Source organism: Erpetoichthys calabaricus, chromosome 9 (assembly GCF_900747795.2).
Source record: "Erpetoichthys calabaricus chromosome 9, fErpCal1.3, whole genome shotgun sequence".
In the NCBI taxonomy this organism is placed as follows: domain Eukaryota; kingdom Metazoa; phylum Chordata; class Cladistia; order Polypteriformes; family Polypteridae; genus Erpetoichthys; species Erpetoichthys calabaricus.
This window is the reverse complement of record NC_041402.2, coordinates 94,132,250-94,155,819: the sequence shown is the minus strand read 5'-3', so window position 1 is coordinate 94,155,819 and position 23,570 is coordinate 94,132,250. Positions and strand designations below refer to the sequence as shown.

At 37.6% G+C, this 23,570-nt stretch overlaps 1 protein-coding gene and 1 long non-coding RNA gene across 2 annotated transcripts in view; one reads left to right on the top strand and one right to left on the bottom strand.

Moving 5' to 3' along the window:
• The window catches only part of LOC114657958 (perlucin-like protein), an 87,840-nt gene that overhangs the window by 24,122 nt on the left and 40,148 nt on the right, over window positions 1–23,570 (top strand). Inside the window, exon 2 of the mRNA XM_028809949.2 lies at window positions 20,232–20,336. Coding sequence (XP_028665782.1) covers window positions 20,232–20,336 — 105 coding nt within the window. The remainder of the gene's footprint in view (window positions 1–20,231; window positions 20,337–23,570) is intronic.
• Window positions 8,026–10,073, bottom strand: LOC114657960 (uncharacterized). Its single transcript, XR_003717279.2, has 4 exons — window positions 9,978–10,073; window positions 8,997–9,088; window positions 8,813–8,893; window positions 8,026–8,160 (listed from the first exon to the last, which is right to left on the bottom strand). It is a non-coding gene; the product is annotated as an uncharacterized LOC114657960 (long non-coding RNA).

Here is a 23,570-nt window from a genome sequence, read left to right as displayed (position 1 = left end):
TATCAGAAATAAATGAAAAACGGGAAACTTTGTAAATTTGTAACTTTGAAACTTTAAAATGAGCAATAATATATGATTATTATATAATGTCGTTTAATTTTTTATGGGTTACTGTGCTCTAAATATCCAGCCACACTAAATAATATACTGTTTTTTAATAGGTGTTGTGAATACCACAGACGTGTCTGATTTAATATATGAATATTTTCGAAAAGGTCACAAGTACGATGTAATTTTAGATTTCCTCAAGACGCATCATGGATTCAGCATAAGTCTCCGGACTCTGAAAACAAAATTAAGACTGCTTGGTCTTTCGAAGCGAGGCAATTTCACTTCTTTACAGGTAGTCCGTTCCACGATTCAAAGGGAACTACGTGGACCTGGACGGCTGTTTGGTTATCGGACAATGTTTCAGATTTTAAAACAAAAGTATCAGTTGCGAGCTAGAAGAAGTGATGTAATGAAGCTTATGTCAGAAATGAATCCCTCTGGAACTCGAGCAAGGAGGATCCGAAGGTTTTTCCGAAGAAGTTATCATTCTTTGGGGCCTAATTATGTTTGGCACGTCGATGGCAATGATAAGTTAAAACCATACGGTTTCGCTATTAGCGGGTGCATTGATGGATTCTCAAGAAAAATATTATGGTTGACATGTGGCCCAACTAATTATAATCCAGCAGTAGTGGCATCTAACTATATGAAGCTCATTTATGACCTTCGAGTTGTTCCGATGCGATTGAGAACTGATTGTGGAACAGAAAATGGAATAATGGCAGCAATGCAATGTGCTCTGAGGTCGCATCACAGTGACCGTTTTTCGGGAGAAGCAAGTCATATTTATGGGACATCTACATCCAATCAAAGAATTTAATCCTGGTGGGCACAGTACAGAAAACAACGGTAAGCGCATTATCTTTATTTTAATTAATGCGCCGCACTTGATATAATTTAAACATTTACGAGTATTTTATTATCATTTTGTTTCGTATGTTTATAACATATGCTTTCTGTTAGTTCACAGTTCTGGATGGACCTTTTCGAAGATCTGAAAGACTTGGGCCATTTCAACGGCAGTCATGAACACAAATGTTTGCTACGCTTCTGTTTCACTGATATCCTGCAGAAAGACCTAGAGGAATGCAAGCAACTATGGAACCAGCATAGAATCAGACCTTCCAGAATGTCTACGTGCCCCCCAGGAATTCCCAACGAATTGTACAGTTTGCCTCACAGTTCTAGTCCCTTTTGAATTATCTTTTATGTAAAGTTATGTAGGTGGCGTAGTGATGATCATCGTTTCCGCATTACAGTTTATGGAGATTTTGCTCCAAATCCATCCTATATGTGCGCGCGAGTGTTGCGTTTGATTGGCTGGCAACAGGTACAGTTGTTATTTGTGCCTTTCCCAGCCTTGACGATCATATTTATTCACAGCAGTCGTCATTTTCAAAAGTTGTGCTTTTTATAGTACAATATTAGTAAAGCCATAACCCAAGCTGTTGCCCATCATATCTAAAATCAAAAACACACTTGTATCATTATAAGAGTCTTAACCAATACGAGATGGTTTTGCCTTAAAAGGAGGCAAGACAAAATCGACTGTTTTGATAACAGTGCAACACAGTTGTTAAAACCGTCACCTTTAGATTCAATGTGAGTGGTTTTAGGTTTCTCAAGCACCAAACACAAGGGTGTACTTGGAACGGTTTCTCGAACACCTTTTATCGGTGAGAAGGCAGTTACACTCGTGAGAATAGCATTTCTAGACTCTCACTGGCTTTCTCGAAATGAGTGACACGCGTGAATGTGTGTGAGAATCGGCCTGTTCGTTTTACAATATTATGAAATTAACTAGGAATGAGACCTTCCTCAGTAAGCCGTTCAGTTACCAGAACTTGCAATGCACTGACAGCCAAATAGACAGCGTATAGAATCATGTAGTGATTACATATTTGCAAGTTTATCGTTTGAATGTCCATCAGGGATGCCGCTTGATTTAACGTTACTTTGGCGCTTTCTGCTGTGGTTAGCTGCTTGAGGGATGTGGGAGAACGGAAGAGAATAAAAATGAAAACTGGAGCTTTTTTTGCGGCTGCAATAATAAACCGCTACAAGCATCTACTCACGCCTGTCTGTTTTCTGTGTCTCTAAAGTGGATCAAACAATGTAGCCTTTCACAGTACTCTATAGCATAGCCCTCGATCAAAGAAGGTCAGTAAAATAGTGGAATACAAACATTTTAGGTTTATTAAGTCTTAAACGGTTACTTAAATAATGTGAGAGTTCATTTGACACTGGCACTTTGCAATATGAGGGGTTTCATATTAAGTCTGATTAGTCTGCTTAACGACACACAGATTTGATTAAACCCCTCACTGACGAACCTCGATTCTGCGTTTGTAGGAAAAGATTTGCTTCCCTGTGATGGTACACGGATTGTTCCTGCCTTATTGTGGTTCTTTAAATTGTATCTATATATTCTGTTTTAAACAAATACACACCTTTTTGGTTTTATATCATAATAATTTATGCTGTTGTTTATACAGACTATGCACATTCAAACTTTGTTTTTTTAACAAGAAAGTTGGCAACATTTGTAGTTATTGCGTCATTTATCAACATTTACCAAACATGTTCTGATCATTTCCATATATTGAGATATTTAGCAACTTTCAGGCTTTCTTGTCCACTGAGCAAATTAAGGTACTGGTCCTAATTTATTATTTTTAGTATCAGTTTAAGTATATATCATATTTTTAAGCAAAGATTTAATTTTGCCTTTGAATGTTTATATTCCTATATTATAGGTTTTGGTAAAGGGATTGTGGTTTTCACATTGCACAGCAGCAGCTTCAGGACCTGAGGGACCAATGTGAAACTGTTGGTCTTTGTGGAGATGAAGATATACAAGATTACCTCACATATATGAAAGAACAATATGACCTACAAACACCACAAGTCTGGGAAGATGCCCTTGATTTATTCTTTAAATTGAAGGAAAAGACAAATGTTTGATAACAGCAATACAGCAGATGCAAGCTTTCAAAAAAAGCAAAACATGTATAAGTTAAAAAAACACTTAGATCAGTTTTGTTAACTTGTGCAAAAAAGTACTATGGCAATCCAAATTAACATTTAGAGATATCTCAAAATGAGTTTCAGATATCTTAAAATGTAATTTACTTTTTAAAATATCTGAAACTCACTTTAAGATATCTTAAAATAATTTCCTTCACATTTTAAGGTATGTGCAATACATTTTCAAATATCTCAAAATAATTGTGTCAGATAATTTTCAGATATCTTAAATTGACCTTTTGTGCATTTTAAGATATTTTAAATGCATTTCAAGATAACTCAAAATCATTTCTTGTAAAACTGCCTATTATTTCAATGGAACTTCTTGTTTATTACAAGATATCTTAAAATGTATTTTCAGATATCTCAACATAACTTCCTGCACATTTTAAGATATCTCAAATACATTTTGAGATATCTTAAAATAGACAGGAAGTCCCATTGAAAGAATAGGCAGTTTTACAAGAAATGATTTTGAGATATCTCGAATTGCATTTAAAATATCTTAAAATGCATTTCACATATTTCAAAATGTACAGCACATCATTTCAAGATATCTTGAAATCTATTTGAAACACCATAAAATGCTTTTTAGATTTCTTAAAATAGATGCATTTTTAGATATCTGTAATTCATTTTGAGATTTCACTAAATGTTAATTTGGCTTGCTATAAAGTACAGAAATTTTGACTGAAGAACTTCAATCTGTAAACCACCAGCAGTAACAATAGCTTTGAAAAATGTATACTTTGTATGTGCAAAATACTTTATTTATATTGTCAACCTTATTAATAAAACAGTCAGCCAACATCAATAAATTGCCTTTCAATTAAACAGCATTTTGCATTTAAAGATAAACAAATTGTTGATCAATAAAGCCCAAAGCCTGGAGAATTCAAAATTTCAAAGCTAATATGAAATTTGAAACTGTCATATGATGAATGTAGTGGCAAGCATAATGTATTGCTGCAAGTGTTGGCAGTTGGAAACGGGGAATTATCATGCAGGAATTTTATTGTTGGCCTTGGCTCAAATCCCAGTGGTGGAATCATCTTCAGTCCTGTTGCAAACATGACAATATCTTCTAAAGTTGGATCTGTAGACAAGATGTTATCTTAGGAGGACAAAGGGAACACAACAGAAATATCTTTTAATGATGTAACATCTGGGTAGGTTAAAGAAATATTCTAACCAAAAATGATAATTTCACAAATAATTTGAGTTTTTATGTTTTGATATTGTTTGCTGTTGGTCAGCATTAATCCATTTGACACCTATTTTAGCAGGAATTTTCTTACCTTTTTTCTCCATAGAAACATAAGATTGAAATTTTTTCTGTGATAACTACATATAACACTGAGTAAAAAGCAGCTTTTTAAAATCACTTTTGATTTAAGTATTTCTTTAAACAGAGAACAAAAACATGCCTAATTATGACTGAACAGTACACTGAACAATACACTAGTTCTGATGTTAAGACAATATATTTACTACTTCTTACACAATTTTTTTGCCAGTTATGATAGTAGTTACTTCTGAAACCATCAAGTACTACAATAATAGATATAATTTTTTTGAAAACATCTAAGAAAAGTTTATTTATGAATTTGTTTGCTCTGTAATCTATAGTGCATAAATTCCTTCAAATTAAAATCTGCACAATTTGAGTTATTAATATTAGATAACTTTAATATGTAGCACAATAAACATATCTTTCTATGCCTTTGTATAAGAATAGAAAATCACTGTTTGGCACCTTCAATATCTAGTAGATAATCTGCCCAATAAGATGCTATCCTTCCTTCTTCGCGTCTCTTGTTGCTACCCGTCACACTAAATTCAACTCTGAAGATGCTTTCAATGAGCTCAGAGCTGAGACTTTGAGTACTGAAGCACAAATAAGGTTCAAACGCTGATGGACTTTCTATAATTTTCTGAAGCACATTGAGGGTTGACAATCCATCTTTGAATCTATTAAAAAAATAGTTGTCACTGTCATGTTTCATACAATATACAGTAAATGTATCTGCCCATTTTAGAGAATCAAAAACTGCTCAGTATATTTGCTTAATTTTATGGTTTATGTACCTTTCAATGCATGCAGCATTTCTTGAAAAGAGGTACCATTTTAAAAAATCTTGCACAACACTTCCTCTCTCTCCGATGTCTTTTATGCTATGAAGACATCCAGCCAAAAGGAGCACTGTGCTGTGCTTTGCCATGATGTCTCTCAGGATTGACAAAGATGTGGATGACACTATCTGTTTTTAAAAAGTACACTCCATTAAACTCCATTTGTAAACAATAGTTTTACAAAATTTCCATTACTGATATAATGACAATTTATTAATCAAATTAAATTAAAACTCTTACCTCCAGAAGCACATTCTGAATGTCTGGATCTGTGACATCTTGAATAGATGGTGAAACATCTGTTTTACCACAGATGTATGCTACAAAATGTCTGGAGAAAAAGTGTGGAGCAGGGCCACCATGGACAAGTGACACAGCAATTATTCTTCCAATGATGTAATACTCATCCTTGGCAAGTCCTAAAAGTAGACAAAATGGTTTTACCATCTATTTTGTAACTACCTTTGAAATTAAACACACACACGCTCAAAGAAAAACCCAATTAATATATAATACAAGAGCAGGTGTCCATCGATTTTTCTTGTGTGGTATATTCCTGCATCCTTCCATTGTCTACTCACGCTCTACTGTATATACAAGGGGTTAGCTGATTTGTGTGTTTTCTGTAAAATGTTGAAGTTATGTAACATTCTTGTTTATCTTAGCACCAGAGAGTGGCAACTTGTTGCATGTTGTGTGGACATGCAAGTAAGAATTTCACTGTACAATTTCACTACAACAATACAGAATTCCTTCATCCTGTCTTTGCCTCATCAGGGCTGACTTAAAAGAATTTATGAGGTTGGAACAATAAGGTGATGAAGAAGTATTTTCATAACCAAGATTGGCCGTGTTAATATGAGGTATACATAAGGTAAATACAAGTTTATATGAGTCTGGTACAACAGGCATGACACTTTCTAGAAAGGGTCAAGAGAAAGATGTAATGCTCCCCTCCATCGCCCTTGTTATTGCATATCATTCTAATATTTGCAGTGCTGTTAAGACCAGAATGTCAGGCATAACTGGGATATTTGTTAATGGAAGACCTAGAAATTGGGGCTTTTGAAAGTCAATAGAATTACTTACATTATTTATGTCTACATTTGTCTCACACTTGCTTGTCAGGCAACTTGCATTGCACCTAAGCCCTATCTGTCATCCCTTACTATCTAGAGGCACTCACCAGCAAACACCACCTCCATATCTTGTTCCTGCAGTGGGTGAAAGTGTCCTCAAGGTTTCAGGGGTATGTTCCATCACATCAAGGTGAGGGTCACCAAGTTGTTTTAAAAGGTCTTGACTCACCTCTGGCTTGCAAATTTTATGGATGGGATTGCACAGTATTGAATTTGGGCACCTGAGTATTGCATCTGCACTGTTTGAAGATCGTGTTGTCTTCTTTACTTTGATCTCTAGCACACGCTACAGTGGTTTATGTCTTAGTGTTACATTGTTGAATTCTAGCATATTGGTGTAGCATCCATTGATGCTATTGTTCTGTATTTTTATTTTTGTTTTGATATTGCCTTTTTTGTTACTTTGTGATGTCAAAATGCTGTCACTTTGTATATTTTTAGATACACAATCTGCCATTTTTAAATTTACCATGTGATTGTGGCTGTATTATCATTTTCACTGTCATACTACCACCATCACAAGTTTGCAGTAGTGCTGATCAGCGAGTGTACAAGTTTCTGCATAGTCAAATGAAAATGTGTGCATGTAAAAAGTTTTTTTTTTGTTATATAAGACTCAGAACCTTTGCTGATTTACTGACTAGTCTTCTGGATTGTGTATTGGGCTTTAGTAATTTGGTTAGTTGCTTTCCTGGCTTTAACCTCAACTCGTTTAAGATTTAGATTATTTAATTTTATATCCTGGTCCTTTTGGAACTCTGTTTCTCAGAATGTGCCCTTCTCTTTTTTGGCATAACATACATAATAACAATTAAGAAATAGAACCTTCTAATCCGAGGCTGTGGTTCATTTTCCTGAATGGAGTGACTTGCTCTCTGCATGACCCAGGTGGAAACGTTTAGACATCCTGGGCTCTGGTTCATATGTAAGGCGAGGTGACTGCATGATTTAGAAATCATTCGTACAAATGATGGTGTTGTAAAAAGGAAGTTAGATCTTTGTGAAATCTTCTAATTGGCCATCTTACCAGTTTACATCTCCATCACTGACCTTTGAGTAGGAGTTATGGGTATTGAATGAAAGTCTAACACTTGACTACGAGGCCTACTGCTTCTCTGGATTGAAAAGGGCCAATTCAGAGTAGTTTGGGAATTAAGTGAAGAGAGAGGGAGTATGTTAGTATGTTACACTTTTTCCTCAGTAAATGGTTATTGCAAGTAATGTATGTAAGTACTGTAGGTGTACAGAGAATCTATATTAAATTAGACATACATTTGAAACAAAACTGTGTTTCACAAAAGTTTCAAACATAGATTGTAGAACTCACTGAATACATTTTAAACAGTAACTGAATAGCCACAAGCAAATGACAAATGATTAATTACATTTTTAAAACTACAATAAATGACTATGACAAATCCTCAAACTGAGTACAGCAGTTTATATTTGGAGTATCATGCTTCATATTTACCCAGTAAATAAATTGTACCTGCCTGTACTGTCACATCGCAAAAATTTCTCATTCTCTTTCCCTTCAACTAAACTGTGTCCTTTTATGTGACACATCAACAACTGTAGAAATTCCCTTTTTGGGCCACCTGCATCAATTCCATCTTCATTTACACCGTAATCATCTGTAAATTTCACCAGCATTGTGTAAGTCGGATCATAGGACTGTCTCTTAAATTCACGCAGGGCTCCTTCCCAAAGATCTCCTCTGTTTATATTGAATCTTGAAACTTTATTAGGTAGTATTTGCATGGCCAGATCAGACAAAATTGCTTTCACATCAACTGATGGATCTTTAATACTTTAATAAAAAAAAAAAAGTACAATTATGGGTTGCATTTACTAATACATTCATCAGCCTAGAACAATCATGCACGTGTGGACAACCGCTTGTGATTAATATTGAAAAATACTATCCAACAAGATGGCGGCACGGTGGCGCAGTGGGTAGCGCTGCTGCCTCACAGTAAGGAGACCTGGGTTTGCTTCCCGGGTCCTCACTACGTGGAGTTTGCATGTTCTTCCCATGTCTGCGTGGGTTTCCTCCCACAGTCCAAAGACATGCAGTTTAGGTGCATTGGTGATCCTAAATTGTCCCTAGTGTGTGCTTGGTGTGTGAGTGTGTTTGTGTGCCCTGCAGTGGGCTGGCACCCCGCCCAAGGTTTGTTTCCTGCCTTGCGCCCTGTGTTGGCTGGGATTGGCTCCAGCAGACCCCCGTGACCCTGTAGTTAGGATCTAGCGGGTTGGATAATGGATGGATGGATGGATATCCAACAAGAAAGAATTTTCATTGTGGTGTCAAATTGCCATTCCCAAATGAAAACCTGTGACGGCTGATTTACACATACTGTACGTCAGTTTACAACAGTTTCATGAAACAAGAAAGGGTGATGGCTTATGGCATTTATAAAGTATCACTGGAAAAAAGAAACAGAAAATAATTTGTGTCCTACCTTACTATGTTTTCAGACTCTTCTTCAGAGGAGCTTTCCTTGTCCTCAATGACAATGGGTGAATAAAAGTCTACGTAGTTGCTGTGTTATGGTAATAATTATGCATTACAAATATTTCAGTTAACACGGAGAAAAATCAATAATGAAACACAAAATTATGAAAGTTTAATTTTTATGGTCTAACCTGTAGCACTGTGACCCAGTCAGGGATGATGAACTTGTGGATGTTTGTGTGGTGCATTTGTCTAATTGCTTTTCACTAATTGGGACTGAAATCTAAAGAGGAAAAATTAATATTTGATTCTCAGAACATAACCATATTTATTTGTAGAATTCAGTGTTTTTGCTGTATTTTGGTAACACATTTACTACTACTGAAATCTGAGGTACAAATACAGTCAAGCTTCAAGAAACATAAGTTTAAAACATTTACTCAAAGTGTTTTACACCTTACCATTGTCTACTGCAACTTAAAAAAAAATTACAAAATATGTGTTTTGGGGGATTTATTAACTGAATGTATGAGAGTGTCATTGGGACCTTTTTCAAGGATGAGCAAAGGCCATACCATTTGTACTTCAGAACAGGTCATCCACTGGAAGCTCAGCATGTTCAGGCCCTGACAGTACTTGGATAGGAGACCACCAGCAAAAAGTTGGAGTTGCTGCTGGAAGAGGTGTTAGTGAGGCCAGCATGGGGCACTTACCCTGTGGTCTGTGTGTGGATCCCAATTCTCCATTGCAATGACAGGGACACTGTGCTGTAAAAATGGCATTGTCCTTTGGATGAGACATAAAACCGAAGTCCTGACTCTGTGCTCAGTCAAGATCTCTGGGCATCTTTCAAAAAAGAGCAGGATGTTCCCTGATGTTCTGGTTAAATTGTCCACCACAGCCCGGCCATTCTGCTCCCCTAATTATCTCTCATCTCTAATTGTCTATCTCTTTCACCCTTTCACTATCTAACAGCTAATGTGTGGTGAGCATGCTGGTGTAAAAATGGCTGCTGTTGCATCATCCAGTGGTTTATGTTAAATGTTTATGTTAAATGCTATATAAATATACAAAATTGATATTATTATTATTATTATTATTATTATTATTATTACTGTGAAGAGGTGTACAAACAATGACAAACAAGTTAAAACACAAGATTCCTATATTACCTTTTGTTGGTCAGGCTTAGATTCCTCTCTTGGTGAACTATGACATAATGGCTACAACAGATAGAAAAAATGCTCTCCATTATTTCTATTTAATGATTTGTACAGACTAAGAATGTGCAGCTTTATGTTTTAGCACCTCATTACCACCTTGCTTCAAATGCTACCCACAACCCTGAAATAGATGAACATGTTGTGTAATGAAGGGAAGGATGGATGAACACACAAGATTAATAAACACGTAGAGAATATTATTACAAAATGTACCAAGGTGTCTTCTAAGTTGTCTCTATTCATGCTCCATCTTGGATGAACAATAACTTCATTGTCAGTCTCATCCCCTTGACCTTCAAAATTAAATAGTTCATAGTCAATGACTAATCAGCAATGTATTAATTACATAAATTGTACTTAATTTGTACAAAGTTAAATTAAATCATCTTTTCTGATATTTCAACTTGATTTTCTGAAATTATGCACATGTATAAAGCCATTAATATTATTTATTTGACTCTTTTATTGGCATTGCACTATTTTTTACTTACGGAGTGTTTTGTAGTCTTTCTCTGCACAGATAAAAAATGTTAACCTGTCGAAGGGCTTTCCAATTGCATCTTTGAATGATTGAATAGTAAAACTCTCTTCAGATCCAGGAACTTTATCCACTTCTAATCCATCAGAATGGAGAATAACATATGAAATATGGGGAAGATGATGAAATGTCTTAAGCTTTGCTTCTGCTGCCTCAAGCAGCTGTTGTGCAGAACTTTCTTATGAAATCACTAATGGCAATGTTTTTCCTCTTTCCTTTTTAAGTATTTTATCATGGACATTCATAATACCCACATTGACCTGAAACAGAATTTTTTTACATATTTATAAAAATATAAGTAAAATATTTAAGCTAAACTTTAATACTTAATTTGTATTAGAATAATGTACATGTGAGAACCAATCTCAGAAAGTTAATATTAAAATTCACACAAATGTTTGCTTAATTTGAATTGAATACAAATTTCACAGTTACTTACAGGATGGTATAATCTTTCACCACCCATAAGCTAAAATGTAATAGACCTTTCTTAGCTATTTCTGTGATTGTTAATTAGGCAGTTAGGAAATAGCTTCTCTGACAGAGGCATGGACTCTCACATTAGCTTACAAAAAACAGGATATGCAAGTCTTAAATGAACTTTATACAAGGGAAGTTCAAAAAGTTTCTGCACTTTTATATTTTCGTTGGTAACGGTGAAGGTGGGAGGAGGAGGAATTGAGCATTAAAAAGTTGGTATGATGCTGGGAAAAGGTGACTGTGTAGAAAAGTGATGTCATTTGTTTTGGAAATTCATAATAAATGGAGATAAAAAAAAAGTGTGGAAACATTTTGTATGTCCCTCATATATATATATATATACACACACACATATATACAGTGGTGTGAAAAACTATTTGCCCCCTTCCTGATTTCTTATTCTTTTGCATGTTTGTCACACAAAATGTTTCTGATCATCAAACACATTTAACCATTAGTCAAATATAACACAAGTAAACACAAAATGCAGTTTGTAAATGGTGGTTTTTATTATTTAGGGAGAAAAAAAAATCCAAACCTACATGGCCCTGTGTGAAAAAGTAATTGCCCCCTGAACCTAATAACTGGTTGGGCCACCCTTAGCAGCAATAACTGCAATCAAGCGTTTGCGATAACTTGCAATGAGTCTTTTACAGCGCTCTGGAGGAATTTTGGCCCACTCATCTTTGCAAAATTGTTGTAATTCAGCTTTATTTGAGGGTTTTCTAGCATGAACCGCCTTTTTAAGGTCATGCCATAGCATCTCAATTGGATTCAGGTCAGGACTTTGACTAGGCCACTCCAAAGTCTTCATTTTGTTTTTCTTCAGCCATTCAGAGGTGGATTTGCTGGTGTGTTGTGGGTCATTGTCCTGTTGCAGCACCCAAGATCGCTTCAGCTTGAGTTGACGAACAGATGGCCGGACATTCTCCTTCAGGATTTTTTGGTAGACAGTAGAATTCATGGTTCCATCTATCACAGCAAGCCTTCCAGGTCCTGAAGCAGCAAAACAACCCCAGACCATCACACTACCACCACCATATTTTACTGTTGGTATGATGTTCTTTTTCTGAAATGCTGTGTTCCTTTTACGCCAGATGTAACGGGACATTTGCCTTCCAAAAAGTTCAACTTTTGTCTCATCAGTCCACAAGGTATTTTCCCAAAAGTCTTGGCAATCATTGAGATGTTTCTTAGCAAAATTGAGACGAGCCCTAATGTTCTTTTTGCTTAACAGTGGTTTGCGTCTTGGAAATCTGCCATGCAGGCCGTTTTTGCCCAGTCTCTTTCTTATGGTGGAGTCGTGAACACTGACCTTAATTGAGGCAAGTGAGGCCTGCAGTTCTTTAGACATTGTCCTGGGGTCTTTTGTGACCTCTCGGATGAGTCGTCTCTGCGCTCTTGGGGTAATTTTGGTCGGCCGGCCACTCCTGGGAAGGTTCACCACTGTTCCATGTTTTTGCCATTTGTGGATAATGGCTCTCACTGTGGTTCGCTGGAGTCCCAAAGCTTTAGAAATGGCTTTATAACCTTTACCAGACTGATAGATCTCAATTACTTCTGTTCTCATTTGTTCCTGAATTTCTTTGGATCTTGGCATGATGTCTAGCTTTTGAGGTGCTTTTGGTCTACTTCTCTGTGTCAGGCAGCTCCTATTTAAGTGATTTCTTGATTGAAACAGGTGTGGCAGTAATCAGGCCTGGGGGTGGCTACGGAAATTGAACTCAGGTGTGATACACCACAGTTAGGTTATTTTTTAACAAGGGGGCAATTACTTTTTCACACAGGGCCATGTAGGTTTGGATTTTTTTTCTCCCTAAATAATAAACACCATCATTTAAAAACTGCATTTTGTGTTTACTTGTGTTATATTTGACTAATGGTTAAATGTGTTTGATGATCAGAAACATTTTGTGTGACAAACATGCAAAAGAATAAGAAATCAGGAAGGGGGCAAATAGTTTTTCACACCACTGTATATATACACATATATATAGTCCTGAACCGGAAGTGTTTCGTCCTCTCTGTCCACGTGACTAGGAACACTTCCGGGTCATATAAAAAACTCTTCTTCACCCCGGAGGCACGTCGTTTCTTCCTGTCATGTGATCTTGACGCACCTCCGGGTTATAGGGCACATAAGAGTCCGACAACCTCCCTACAGCGACTCCTGGAGGCCCCCATGGTATCCAGCAGGGCTGTGCATATAAACTACAGAGTCCATGATGCCCTGCTGGAATTCGGGGCACGTTCATGCTGTCGGGAGAGCTCCTCCTGGCGACCTGGGGGTGAGGGCCAGAGTAGAAAGCCGGCAATCCCTCACAATATATATATATATATATATATATATAAAGTATGTATATATGTGTGTGTGTGTGTGTGTATATAAGTTATATACAACTTTCCCTTTCCTTGTAATCATTTTTAACTTTATTTTTGTGTGAACTGTTTAGCTTTGAATTTTATTAAAACTTTTAAAACTAAGTACTGCGGAATTATTTGATTATGTGTCACACTTAAGCAAAACCTGTAGAACCTTGTAAGTTTTGGACAAGCCCCAGAAAGTACTTCACATATTACAAAATCCTAAATCAGGCTTTATATGCTCCATTATTACAAGACATCACTCACAACTCCACACATTATTTATGGATAAAAATGCAGTTTTATTGTACACATCTTATTCAACTATCACACTGTTAATATAAAAAGATAAACTTTTTGGGAATGGATATACTTTATTTCATCCATCCATTTTCTAACCCGCTGAATCCGAACACAGGGTCACGGGGGTCTGCTGGAGCCAATCCCAGCCAACACAGGGCACAAGGCAGGAACCCATCCCGGGCAGGGTGCCAACCCACCGCAGGACACACACAAACACACCCACACACCAAACACACACTAGGGACAATTTAGAATCGCCAATCCACCTAACCTGCATGTCTTTGGACTGTGGGAGGAAACCGGAGCGCCCGGAGGAAACCCACGCAGACATGGGGAGAACATGCAAACTCCACGCAGGGAGGACCTGGGAAGCGAACCCAGGTCCCCAGGTCTCCCAGCTGCGAGGCAACAGCGCTACCCACTGCGCCACCGTGCCGCCCCTACACATAGGTGTAAATACAGAGCACACATTTGTTAAATTAATACTGTTGATCAGGTATATAGGCTTTTTGAAGTTTCTTTTTGTAAAGATAAACTGTATTCAACTAAGACCTCCCATCAGAGATAATAAACAGGTCTCAAGTGTAACTCTGAGTAGACAGCTTGAATATTCATTTCATTTTAATGGTCACGGAGACCTGAGATTTCAAGGTCAGGTCAATGTTAGCCTGGTAAAACTTTCTGATCAGGATCCTGGGGAGTGCTGACATTTTTACTATTGTAGCATTTGTCCTGGTCAAACAGTAAAGTAAGAACTGCACTATATGAAAAAGAACTTTCAGTGTTTTTTTTTTTTTGACACGTATAAGAATTATCCGTGTAACACAGAAATGTCGCTTACATCACTGTTATAAAAGTACTTTTTCATCAAAGCAGCGAGCAGCTGCTCTGCAAGGCCAGTCGAGTAAGTAGCTTCGAATGAGCGGCTAACTTCAGTCACGTAATAAAAAATAAAGCCGTGTGCTGTAACGCTGCTATTACAGATTTGAATTCCAAAATATGTAAAATGTTACGATTCGAAATTTCAATTACTATCTCGACTGAAATGGAGAGGCTGACATGTCGCTCCTAGCTCCAAGTGTGTGTCTGGAAGTTTAACTGGACCTGCAGCGTAAAACCGTGGAAGCATTAAAGCAGTGGTTCTCAACCTTTATGGCCTTATAACCCAGTTTTACTTAGATGTTCATTGATGACCCACACGTATAAATCAAATTAGTCAAATTCGCGCGAATATAAACAGGAAAAATAATCGCGCAGTGCTGTTGGTACCTCCAGTTAAAATGGGGTGGAATTGGGAATACATTATAGTGTGAATCAAGTCAGTCGGTGAAATGACCAATGGGTCAGAAACACTGGCTTAGAGTGCCGTTAAAATAATCTCGATAAGAAGTCACAATTTCCACCTGCCTGAGTCCCACCGCCATCATTTTATAAATACGTTTTTGTCTCCTTAACAAACACTCACTTCACGGTGTCCACGAAAATCTGACTAACAAAGAAACATTGTGATAATTTCTCCTAATTGTATAAAAAATACAAAATTCTCCATAAATTAATTTGTGACGATCACTGCTGCTGAATAGTCACACCACAATGTCAACAGCAGAACTACAAACGTACCTGAACATTTTTAGTAATTCTTCACTTGACTGATGTCTGAAGTCGCTCACTTTGTTTTAAGCTTCGAAATCTCAGGAACTCCTGTAGGGTTGTCCCTGTCTCTGCATTTAATCAGAGTCAAAGAGAATGTTGATTAAGAAACCGCGATATAGTTTATGCAAACGACACTCCCTGGCTTGATACTTGCCTCTTTGGGTTGTTTCTAATTTTTCCACTGAAGACCCAACAGCGTCTTTTAATTCTTGGGGCAGAAAAGTTACAGATTTTCCACAGCTCTGGCAAAATAATGCCTGCTGAACTATGGAAACGCCACAAAACGGACAAAACATATTACATAACACAGTACAGTAGTGTAAAATAGCGAAATAACAAAATGGATTGAATGGGTGTGTAAAGTTCTAGCTCCCTTCTCCTTTTCTCTTCATTAAAATTATGTCATTTCCGTTTTGAGAGTCCACTTCCGTTTTCTTTTTAATTTGTTCTATGTGTTTCATGTTAATTTGTTTTATGTGTTTTTTATTAATTTGTTGTGTGTGTTTTTGTTCATTTGTTCTATGTGTTTCATGTTAATTTGTTCTATGTGTTTCATGTTAATTTGTTTTATGTGTTTTTTATTAATTTGTTGTGTGTGTTTTTGTTAATTTGTTTTATGTGTTTTTTGTTAATTTGTTCTATGTGTTTCATGTTAATTTGTAGTTTGTGTTTCATGTAAAATTGATGAGTCATAGCATGAAGTTATGGGAAAGAGTAGTGGAAGCTAGGTTAAGAAGTGAGGTGATGATCAGTGAGCAGCAGTATGGTTTCATGCCATGAAAGAGCACCACAGATGCAATGTTTGCTCTGAGGATGTTGATAGAGAAGTTTAGAGAAGGCCAGAAGGAGTTGCATTGCATCTTTGTGGACCTGGAGAAAGCATATGACAGGGTGCCTCGAGAGGAGCTGTAGTATTGTATGAGGAAGTCGAGAGTGGCAGAGAAGTACGTAAGAGTTGTACAGGATATGTACGAGGGAAGTGTGACAGTGGTGAGGTCTGCGGTAGGAGTGACGGATGCATTCAAGTTGGAGGTGGGATTACATCAAGGATCGGCTCTGAGCCCTTTCTTATTTGCAATGTTGAAAGACAGGTTGACAGAGGAGATTAGACAGGAGTCCCCATGGACTATGATGTTTACTGATGACATTGTGATCTGTAGCAATAGTAGGGAGCAGGCTGAGGAGGCCCTGGAGAGGTGGAGGTATGCTCTAGGGAGGAGAGGAATGAAGGTCAGTAGGAACAAGACAGAATACATGTGTGTAAATGAGAAGGATGAGATGTCAGTGGAATGGTGAGGATGCAGGGAGTAGAGTTGGCGAAGTTGGATGAATTTAAATACTTGGGATCAACAGTACAGAGTAATGGGGATTGTGGAAGAGAGGTAAATAAAGAGAGTGCAGGCAGGGTGGATTGGGTGGAGAAGAGTGTCAGGAGTAATTTGTGACAGGCGGGTATCAGCAAGAGTGAAAGGGAAGGTCTACAGGATGGTAGTGAGACCAGCTATGTCATATGGGTTGGAGACGGTGACACTGACCAGAAAGCAGGAGACAGAGCTGGAGGTAGCAAAGTTAAAGATGCTAAGATTTGTTTGATAGGATTAGAAATGAGTAAATTAGAGGGTCAGCTCAAGTTGGATGGTTGGGAGACAAAGTCAGAGAGGAGAGATTGCATTGGTTTGGACATGTGCAGAGGAGAGATGCTGAGATATATTGGGAGAAGGATGCTAAGGATAGAGCTGCCATGGAAGACGAAAAGAGGAAGGCCTAAGCAAAGTTTTATGGATGTGGTGAGAGAGGACATGCCAGAGGACAGAAAGATATGGAAGAAGATGATCCACTGTGGCAACCCCTAACGGGAGCACCCAAAAGAAGAAGAAGAGATGGCCTTTAGCAAACTCCAGTCAGTAAAGTCTGTTTCACATTGCAGGGCTTTTCTAGCGATTTTCAGTCATAGCAGTCAGTTGCCTAATGTGACATACCTATCAACTCACTCCAACTAGTCTGCAACTTCCTCCAATAAAATCAGACAGGTTTGATTTTGTTTATGGGTATTGGGGCAGGTTCGTTATGCACAAGAGCTGTCAAACAATGAATACTAATCCAGAAGTGCAATGCATAGAATAGGAATAAGGAATGTAGATGTTTTGAATGTGTGCTCACACAGCTGTGGGAGGTTGGTGGAGTAGTTGAGGTAAGACACACCTGCACTTGAGGATATGTTCTGTCCCAATTGCTTTATCAGCTTCCGGCAGTGCATGATTGAGATGCTGAGCTCATGGAGGCCTACAAGAATGAGCTGGCACAAGAAAAGAGGGGAAATAAAAGACCGATTGGAAACAAAGAGAAAAATCGGAGAAACAAGAAAAGAAAGGAAAACAAGGAAAAGAACAAGAAGGGAGATTGGAGAAAGGAGGTTAAAGCAGACAGGAGGTGAGCAAGCAAGAGCCAGTGCAGGAGCAAGCGGTTGAGAGAGAGCGAGCTCAAGTGTAAGAGAATGCAGACAGCCATGAGGAGGAGAGCCCTGGAGAAAGTGTGTGGCCGACACTCGGGGCTATGGTGGTGGATCACTCTAGCTGAGCGATTCAGAGAGCTAGGGTGACCAGGAGGTGTGTTGCTCACCGCATAAGTCCAGGAAGGCAATAGGAGTGGGCGACAGAGGTTCAGATAGGGAGCCTTTCTGTGTCCATGGACGAGAAGGACCCAAGCCTGGGTCCAGATTGGGAGCCCTGCTGTTGAGCCATGGAAATGGCAAAGACCCAGACCTGTTGACCATCGTTTGATGGATGGCTGTCTGTCAGGTAGGCGTCTCCTTAGCTGCAAGGTCTGGTCAGGATAAGCTGAGGAGACGTCAGTTTGAACAGACTGAAACAGGGCTAATGTTTTAATAGACAGTGCCCTGTACAGTTTTTAACCTTGTTTTAATGGAATTATTTATTGGGATTCTGACCTTCACTAGCATCTGTATTTTATTGGATTATTTATTTATTGAACCTTTTCCACTGCACTTATTGAGCACTTAGTTTTTGTTGGATTGTTTTTAATAAAAGCACTTTATGCACCTACCCCTTGCTTTGTGTTGTGTCCTCATCTGCCAGCTCATCCTGTTATCCTGTTATGTTATCTTCAGGTTGAAGAGGTTAACCAAAACAGGAGTGGGAGAGTGGAGCTGACCCACACCATCACAGACTACAGCTGAACTTACCATACCTGTTAAACTTTTGTACTGGCTCCATTAGGCAGCACATAATTGGCCACAATCATGGATGAACATGGCTGTACTGGAAAGTCAGCAATTTGTTAGTAAACTAGACATGGGTAGTGAACGTCAGTCATTTATATTGACATGGTTTGGTAATGAGATCAGTGACTGTTGTTGGCAAATCTAACACACCCAGTGACTAGAAGTCATGTTATGTGACATTGGCTTATATCTGAATAATATTGTATTTTACCGTGTTACTTTTGAGTTATACTGTTGTTTTACTTTATAAAGTAGCTAATCATGGTACCCTCTGAAAAAAAAGTTGTATAAATTAATTAATTTTAATTTAAGTTGTTTAATTAATTAGAATGATCTGTACCAAGCTTTAAAATATAAGGCTCTGCTTGATTAATTTAATATCCTTGCTGGGAAAAACATAAAAAAAAAGGTTTCTGTGTGTGATCATGACTGGACTTATGCTTATCCATTTATTAATATGGAAGTGCATTGTGAAAACAGACCTTAACTAAGCAGCCTCCCAGGCATTACCCTGACAGAAACTAACAAATTTCACTAAGATTGCACAAGTTAGCTAATTTCTCACGCTTATGTGTATATGCATTTTGCTAAGATTTTATGAAAGATGCTTCAGTATTTCAGATTCAACATGACATATTTATGTAAGTTGTGGAAGGATGATGCTTGGCAACTGAAAAGTATTGGGACATTCCTCAGGTCACCTCATTAATTTCCTTTTTAAAGTTAAAGACAAGGGTTAATTATGCATGTACAGACCCAGCATAAGTTGGTAATGACTTATGGCTTTCTTTTCTCTCTCTGGTATGTATTATGGCCTCATTTCCTTCCTGGTTGGCAGTGTTTTTGTGTCTAGGATTCTATTTGTAACTGTGTATATGTGGAGGCAGAAAGGACATACTGACCAGATTACTTCTTGTGGGTTGCAGCAGAACAGAAAACAGACATGTGTGAATGAATATATCATAATTAATTGTGGACATTATGCAAATTGCCTATGCAGAGGATAAAAGTATTTTACATTGAGTAACTTTCTCCTTCGTTTTGCTACCTTAGGCAGATTTTGATGTTATTAAGTTTTATTTATTATGTTCCAATTACTCAGGTCCAGGTTTTCTTCCTTATTTTTCTATCTTCAGTAAGGTCAGTCCTTAAGACAAAAGTGGTTCCAATATCCTCTGAACTGCATTCCAACCTTCGTTACAAATTTTCCTGCAAGTTTTCTCCAAGCTTTAATCCATTCGGTTTGTTATTATTTTCTCTCTTCTTGTCTTTTTGTCTTTTTAACTCTTATTCCTCACACTGAGTCGATTGCACCTTCAATTTCGTTGTTCCTTTGTAAAAGTGACAATGACAATAAAGATCTATCTATCTATCTATCTATCTATCTATTATTACTCCTATATGCCAGTTTGCCTGTAGAAGTATGTATGTATCAGTGGGCTCATGCTTTGCATCTAGTGCAGCTAATTAAGGCTATGAACCTCCAGTGAATTGGTTAAGTTGATTGAAGAATTTTACATTATTAAAAAATCCTTTCAAATAGACCAAAACCTCAGAAATAAATAGAATTGTCATTGTAGTGTTTTCTGCCTCAGGGTGACATTCTTTGTTGGTTATTTTTCAGATAAACCATTGAAGGAGACTCCTATAACCAAACAGTGGCCTAAGATTCTGCTTACAATATTACTAATTTTGTCCCTGGCGGCCAATGTAGTTCTAGCAGTGTTCTGTAAGTATGAAGTTGATATATTAAGTTGTTAATACTATTAATGATTGCTGTATCACTCAGTTGTCGGTGCTTCTATGTCACAAGACAACTTAGACCGTAACTGAATTTCCAGCACGTCTGCATTTTGTCCGGTGTGTGCATTTTCTTACTGAGTTTATAAACCTTTCCTCCTTCAACTTTACCAAAAATGTGTGTGTGCATGTAGGTGTAAGCATGCACTGACTTACCATACATAGATTTTTTCTGCATTTTGGCCATTGCTTTTTGGAGATTCCAGTTACTTATGGTCATGAAGAAGAAAAGCTGGGTTTGAAAGATGGATTAGTGAAATTTATCTTAAATTAAGCTTTTACATGAGATAATATTACTAAACTTTGAGCATTTGGAGCATAATTAAGCAAAATCATTTTGTGTGCTCACTATCTTCATCTATGAATTTTGTTAGCCTGTAAATTCTTGGTGTAAATTAAATTTTTAGCAATAACTTTAACTGGGAATACTACAAGGCATGCATTTGTGGTTCAGCAGGTTTTTTTTCAAGTAAACCTATTATATAAATTAACCAGTAAGTGGATGTTCTTCATAATTAAGGTCTTTTAGTATCAGAAGGAAACTTCTCTTATTTATGATCATTGACTTTCATCACAAAGCATTTGTTCTTTCATGCTAATTCCTGTGTCAATGAAAAAATGAAAATCCAAAAAAAATTTTGAACCTAGTCTCAACCATCAGTTTCCCATTTCAGTGCAGTTAGCAGCTTTAACATGTTTCTTTTTTTCTGAAAACATGAAAATATTCCATGTTATATTAGCCCCTGTTGAACTGTACACAACTTGCCCCTTAAACTTATATCTCCTTTAAAGCTGTAAATATCATAATCCCCGGGATTTGCATATGCATTTGAAATACACTCACCACTCTTCAGCAAGCACTTTGAGTTTACATGCTCATTAACTTCAAGTAATGCAATGTTTACATCTGTAATGCTTTACAGAGAAAACAATAATGGTCATTGGAAATTTACAATTTACCTTTAAAGTGTCAAACAGCTGGATAATGAAACTACAATCTCATGGTGACAGTGGCAATCTGTCACATGTAAGTATGCATATGTGTGCGGTGTGCTAGAAATGATATTTGCCAGATCAGAAGTGGGATCTGAAGGTGAATTCATTTTTTACAATAACTTGATACTACCCCTAGTAACACTGGATTTAAGTGGACGATTAGTGTTTGATATTTTCTTTATTACTTTTTGTTAGGTAGATGCTTTTGAAATATAATCTTCTGCAGTAGACAAGGCATTCTAACTCATTTATCAGAAAATGATACATTTACTTTGGATGAGATTTAGTAGCTGTGAGTTGGTAGCTTTTTTTTTTTTTTTGTTCTTTATTTCGCCTTATACAATTTCTTGTATTAGGAATTTGGTAGTTTTCGCATACCCCTTGGGGTCAGAGTGCAGGGTCAGCCATTGTACAGCGCCCCTGGAGCAATTACAGGTTAAGGGCCTTGCTCAAGGGCCCAGCAAAGCAGTGGCCTTATTGGCAGTGACAGGGATTTGAACCGGCAACCTTGGGGATACCAGCGCAGATCCTTAGCCTCAGAGCCACCACTCCGCCCGTTTTTGGGCCGTATCACTGGTACACTCTTAGAGCACACCTGGCTGATTAAATACATTTTTCTCAATAATCTAAACAAATTTTTCTGAGGGTAAGAGTTTATACCTTTTCAATCTGAAATTGGCCAACTCAGTACTAATTTTTTATACAAATAATTCTAATGAATATAACAAAACTTTTGATTGGCAGTCCTCAATTAGAAATGTTTTCTAAAAACATTGTGTTTTGTCTGGGTAGAGTAATATTTTACTCTACTTAAATACTACTCTAATATTTTACTCTACTTTTGTATTATTGATATGCAGCCTTTGTCAGAATGCCTCAAATCTCACAGACTTACCACTGTTTATAAAGTATTGTACCATATAACTTCTCTCCACCTTCTCTTCTACATTTATAAACTCAGCCAATTAGGTGTATAATTTTGTATAATTATTTTGTATAATGACTTTTGATAGTAAAAATTATTACAAATAGAAAATACATTATAGAACAAATGTTTACATTTGGACACTGTTGGGCTATTATGGCTGACACGCCTTTTCTTTGTTATGTGGTCATCGGAAGCTGTGCCTCTAGAGTAGCAGACCAAGGTGGTCTCCGTTTGTAAAAAATGGTTTCCAGATTTTGTGCTCTAACTATCGATGTATGCATTCCTCTGTCTCCCTGGAAATGCTTCTGCTAGGGTACTGGAAAGGAGACTCCACCCAGTCATGGAACATCAGATCCAGGATAGAATCCAGCAATGTGGATTCTATCCAGGCTGTGGAATGGTTGTCCATCTCTTACCTTCATGAAGATTCTGGACTTGGTATGGGAGTATGCCCAGTTGGACTTAGAGAATGCATATGCCCGTGTTCCCTGAGAGATTCTATGGAGTGGTGCTGGGAGAGTATACTTTTCCGGAGCCCCTAATAAAGTCTGTTCAGTCCCTATATAATCACAGTGAGAGCTGTGTTCACATACTCTGAAAAGCATGAGCACCATTCCCAGTGGGTGTGGGACTCCGCAAGGGCTGTGCTTTGTCTCATATACTGTTTTTCCTTTTCATGGATAGGATATCAAGGTGCAGTTGGAAGAGTAGAGTGTCCACTTCGGTGTCCCCAGAACTGTGTCACTGCCTTTTGCAGAAGACATGGTTCTATTGGCTTCATTGGGCTGTGAAATCCAGCACGCATTGGAACGGTTTGTAACTGAATGTAAAGCGTCAGGGATGAGGATCAGGACCTCCAAATCTGAGACTACCAGGGGGCTCCGCCCCCTGCTCGCTTTGCTCGCCAACCCCTGGCGTTGGGGCATGACAAAGAGTGAGATGTATGAATTAGATATAGAATAGTGTGCAGGTTTGGATGATGCATATAGAAATAAAAAATAGAGTGTTTGGCATAGAGTAATGTTTTATTGGAATATTTCTTTGTATACAACATTAGTAGTAAAGATGGTGTCTTGTTCTTGAATGAGTCTTCCTTGGCATGGATCATTTATAATTTTAACTTTAGCGTCAGATGAACGTCGAACACGTGAGAAGGCAACCTAAAGTTGTCCATGTCCAAAAACGGGTTCAGAGAGGTAGATGCCAACCTTGTCCATGGTTTGTCCTTGTGATTTGTTG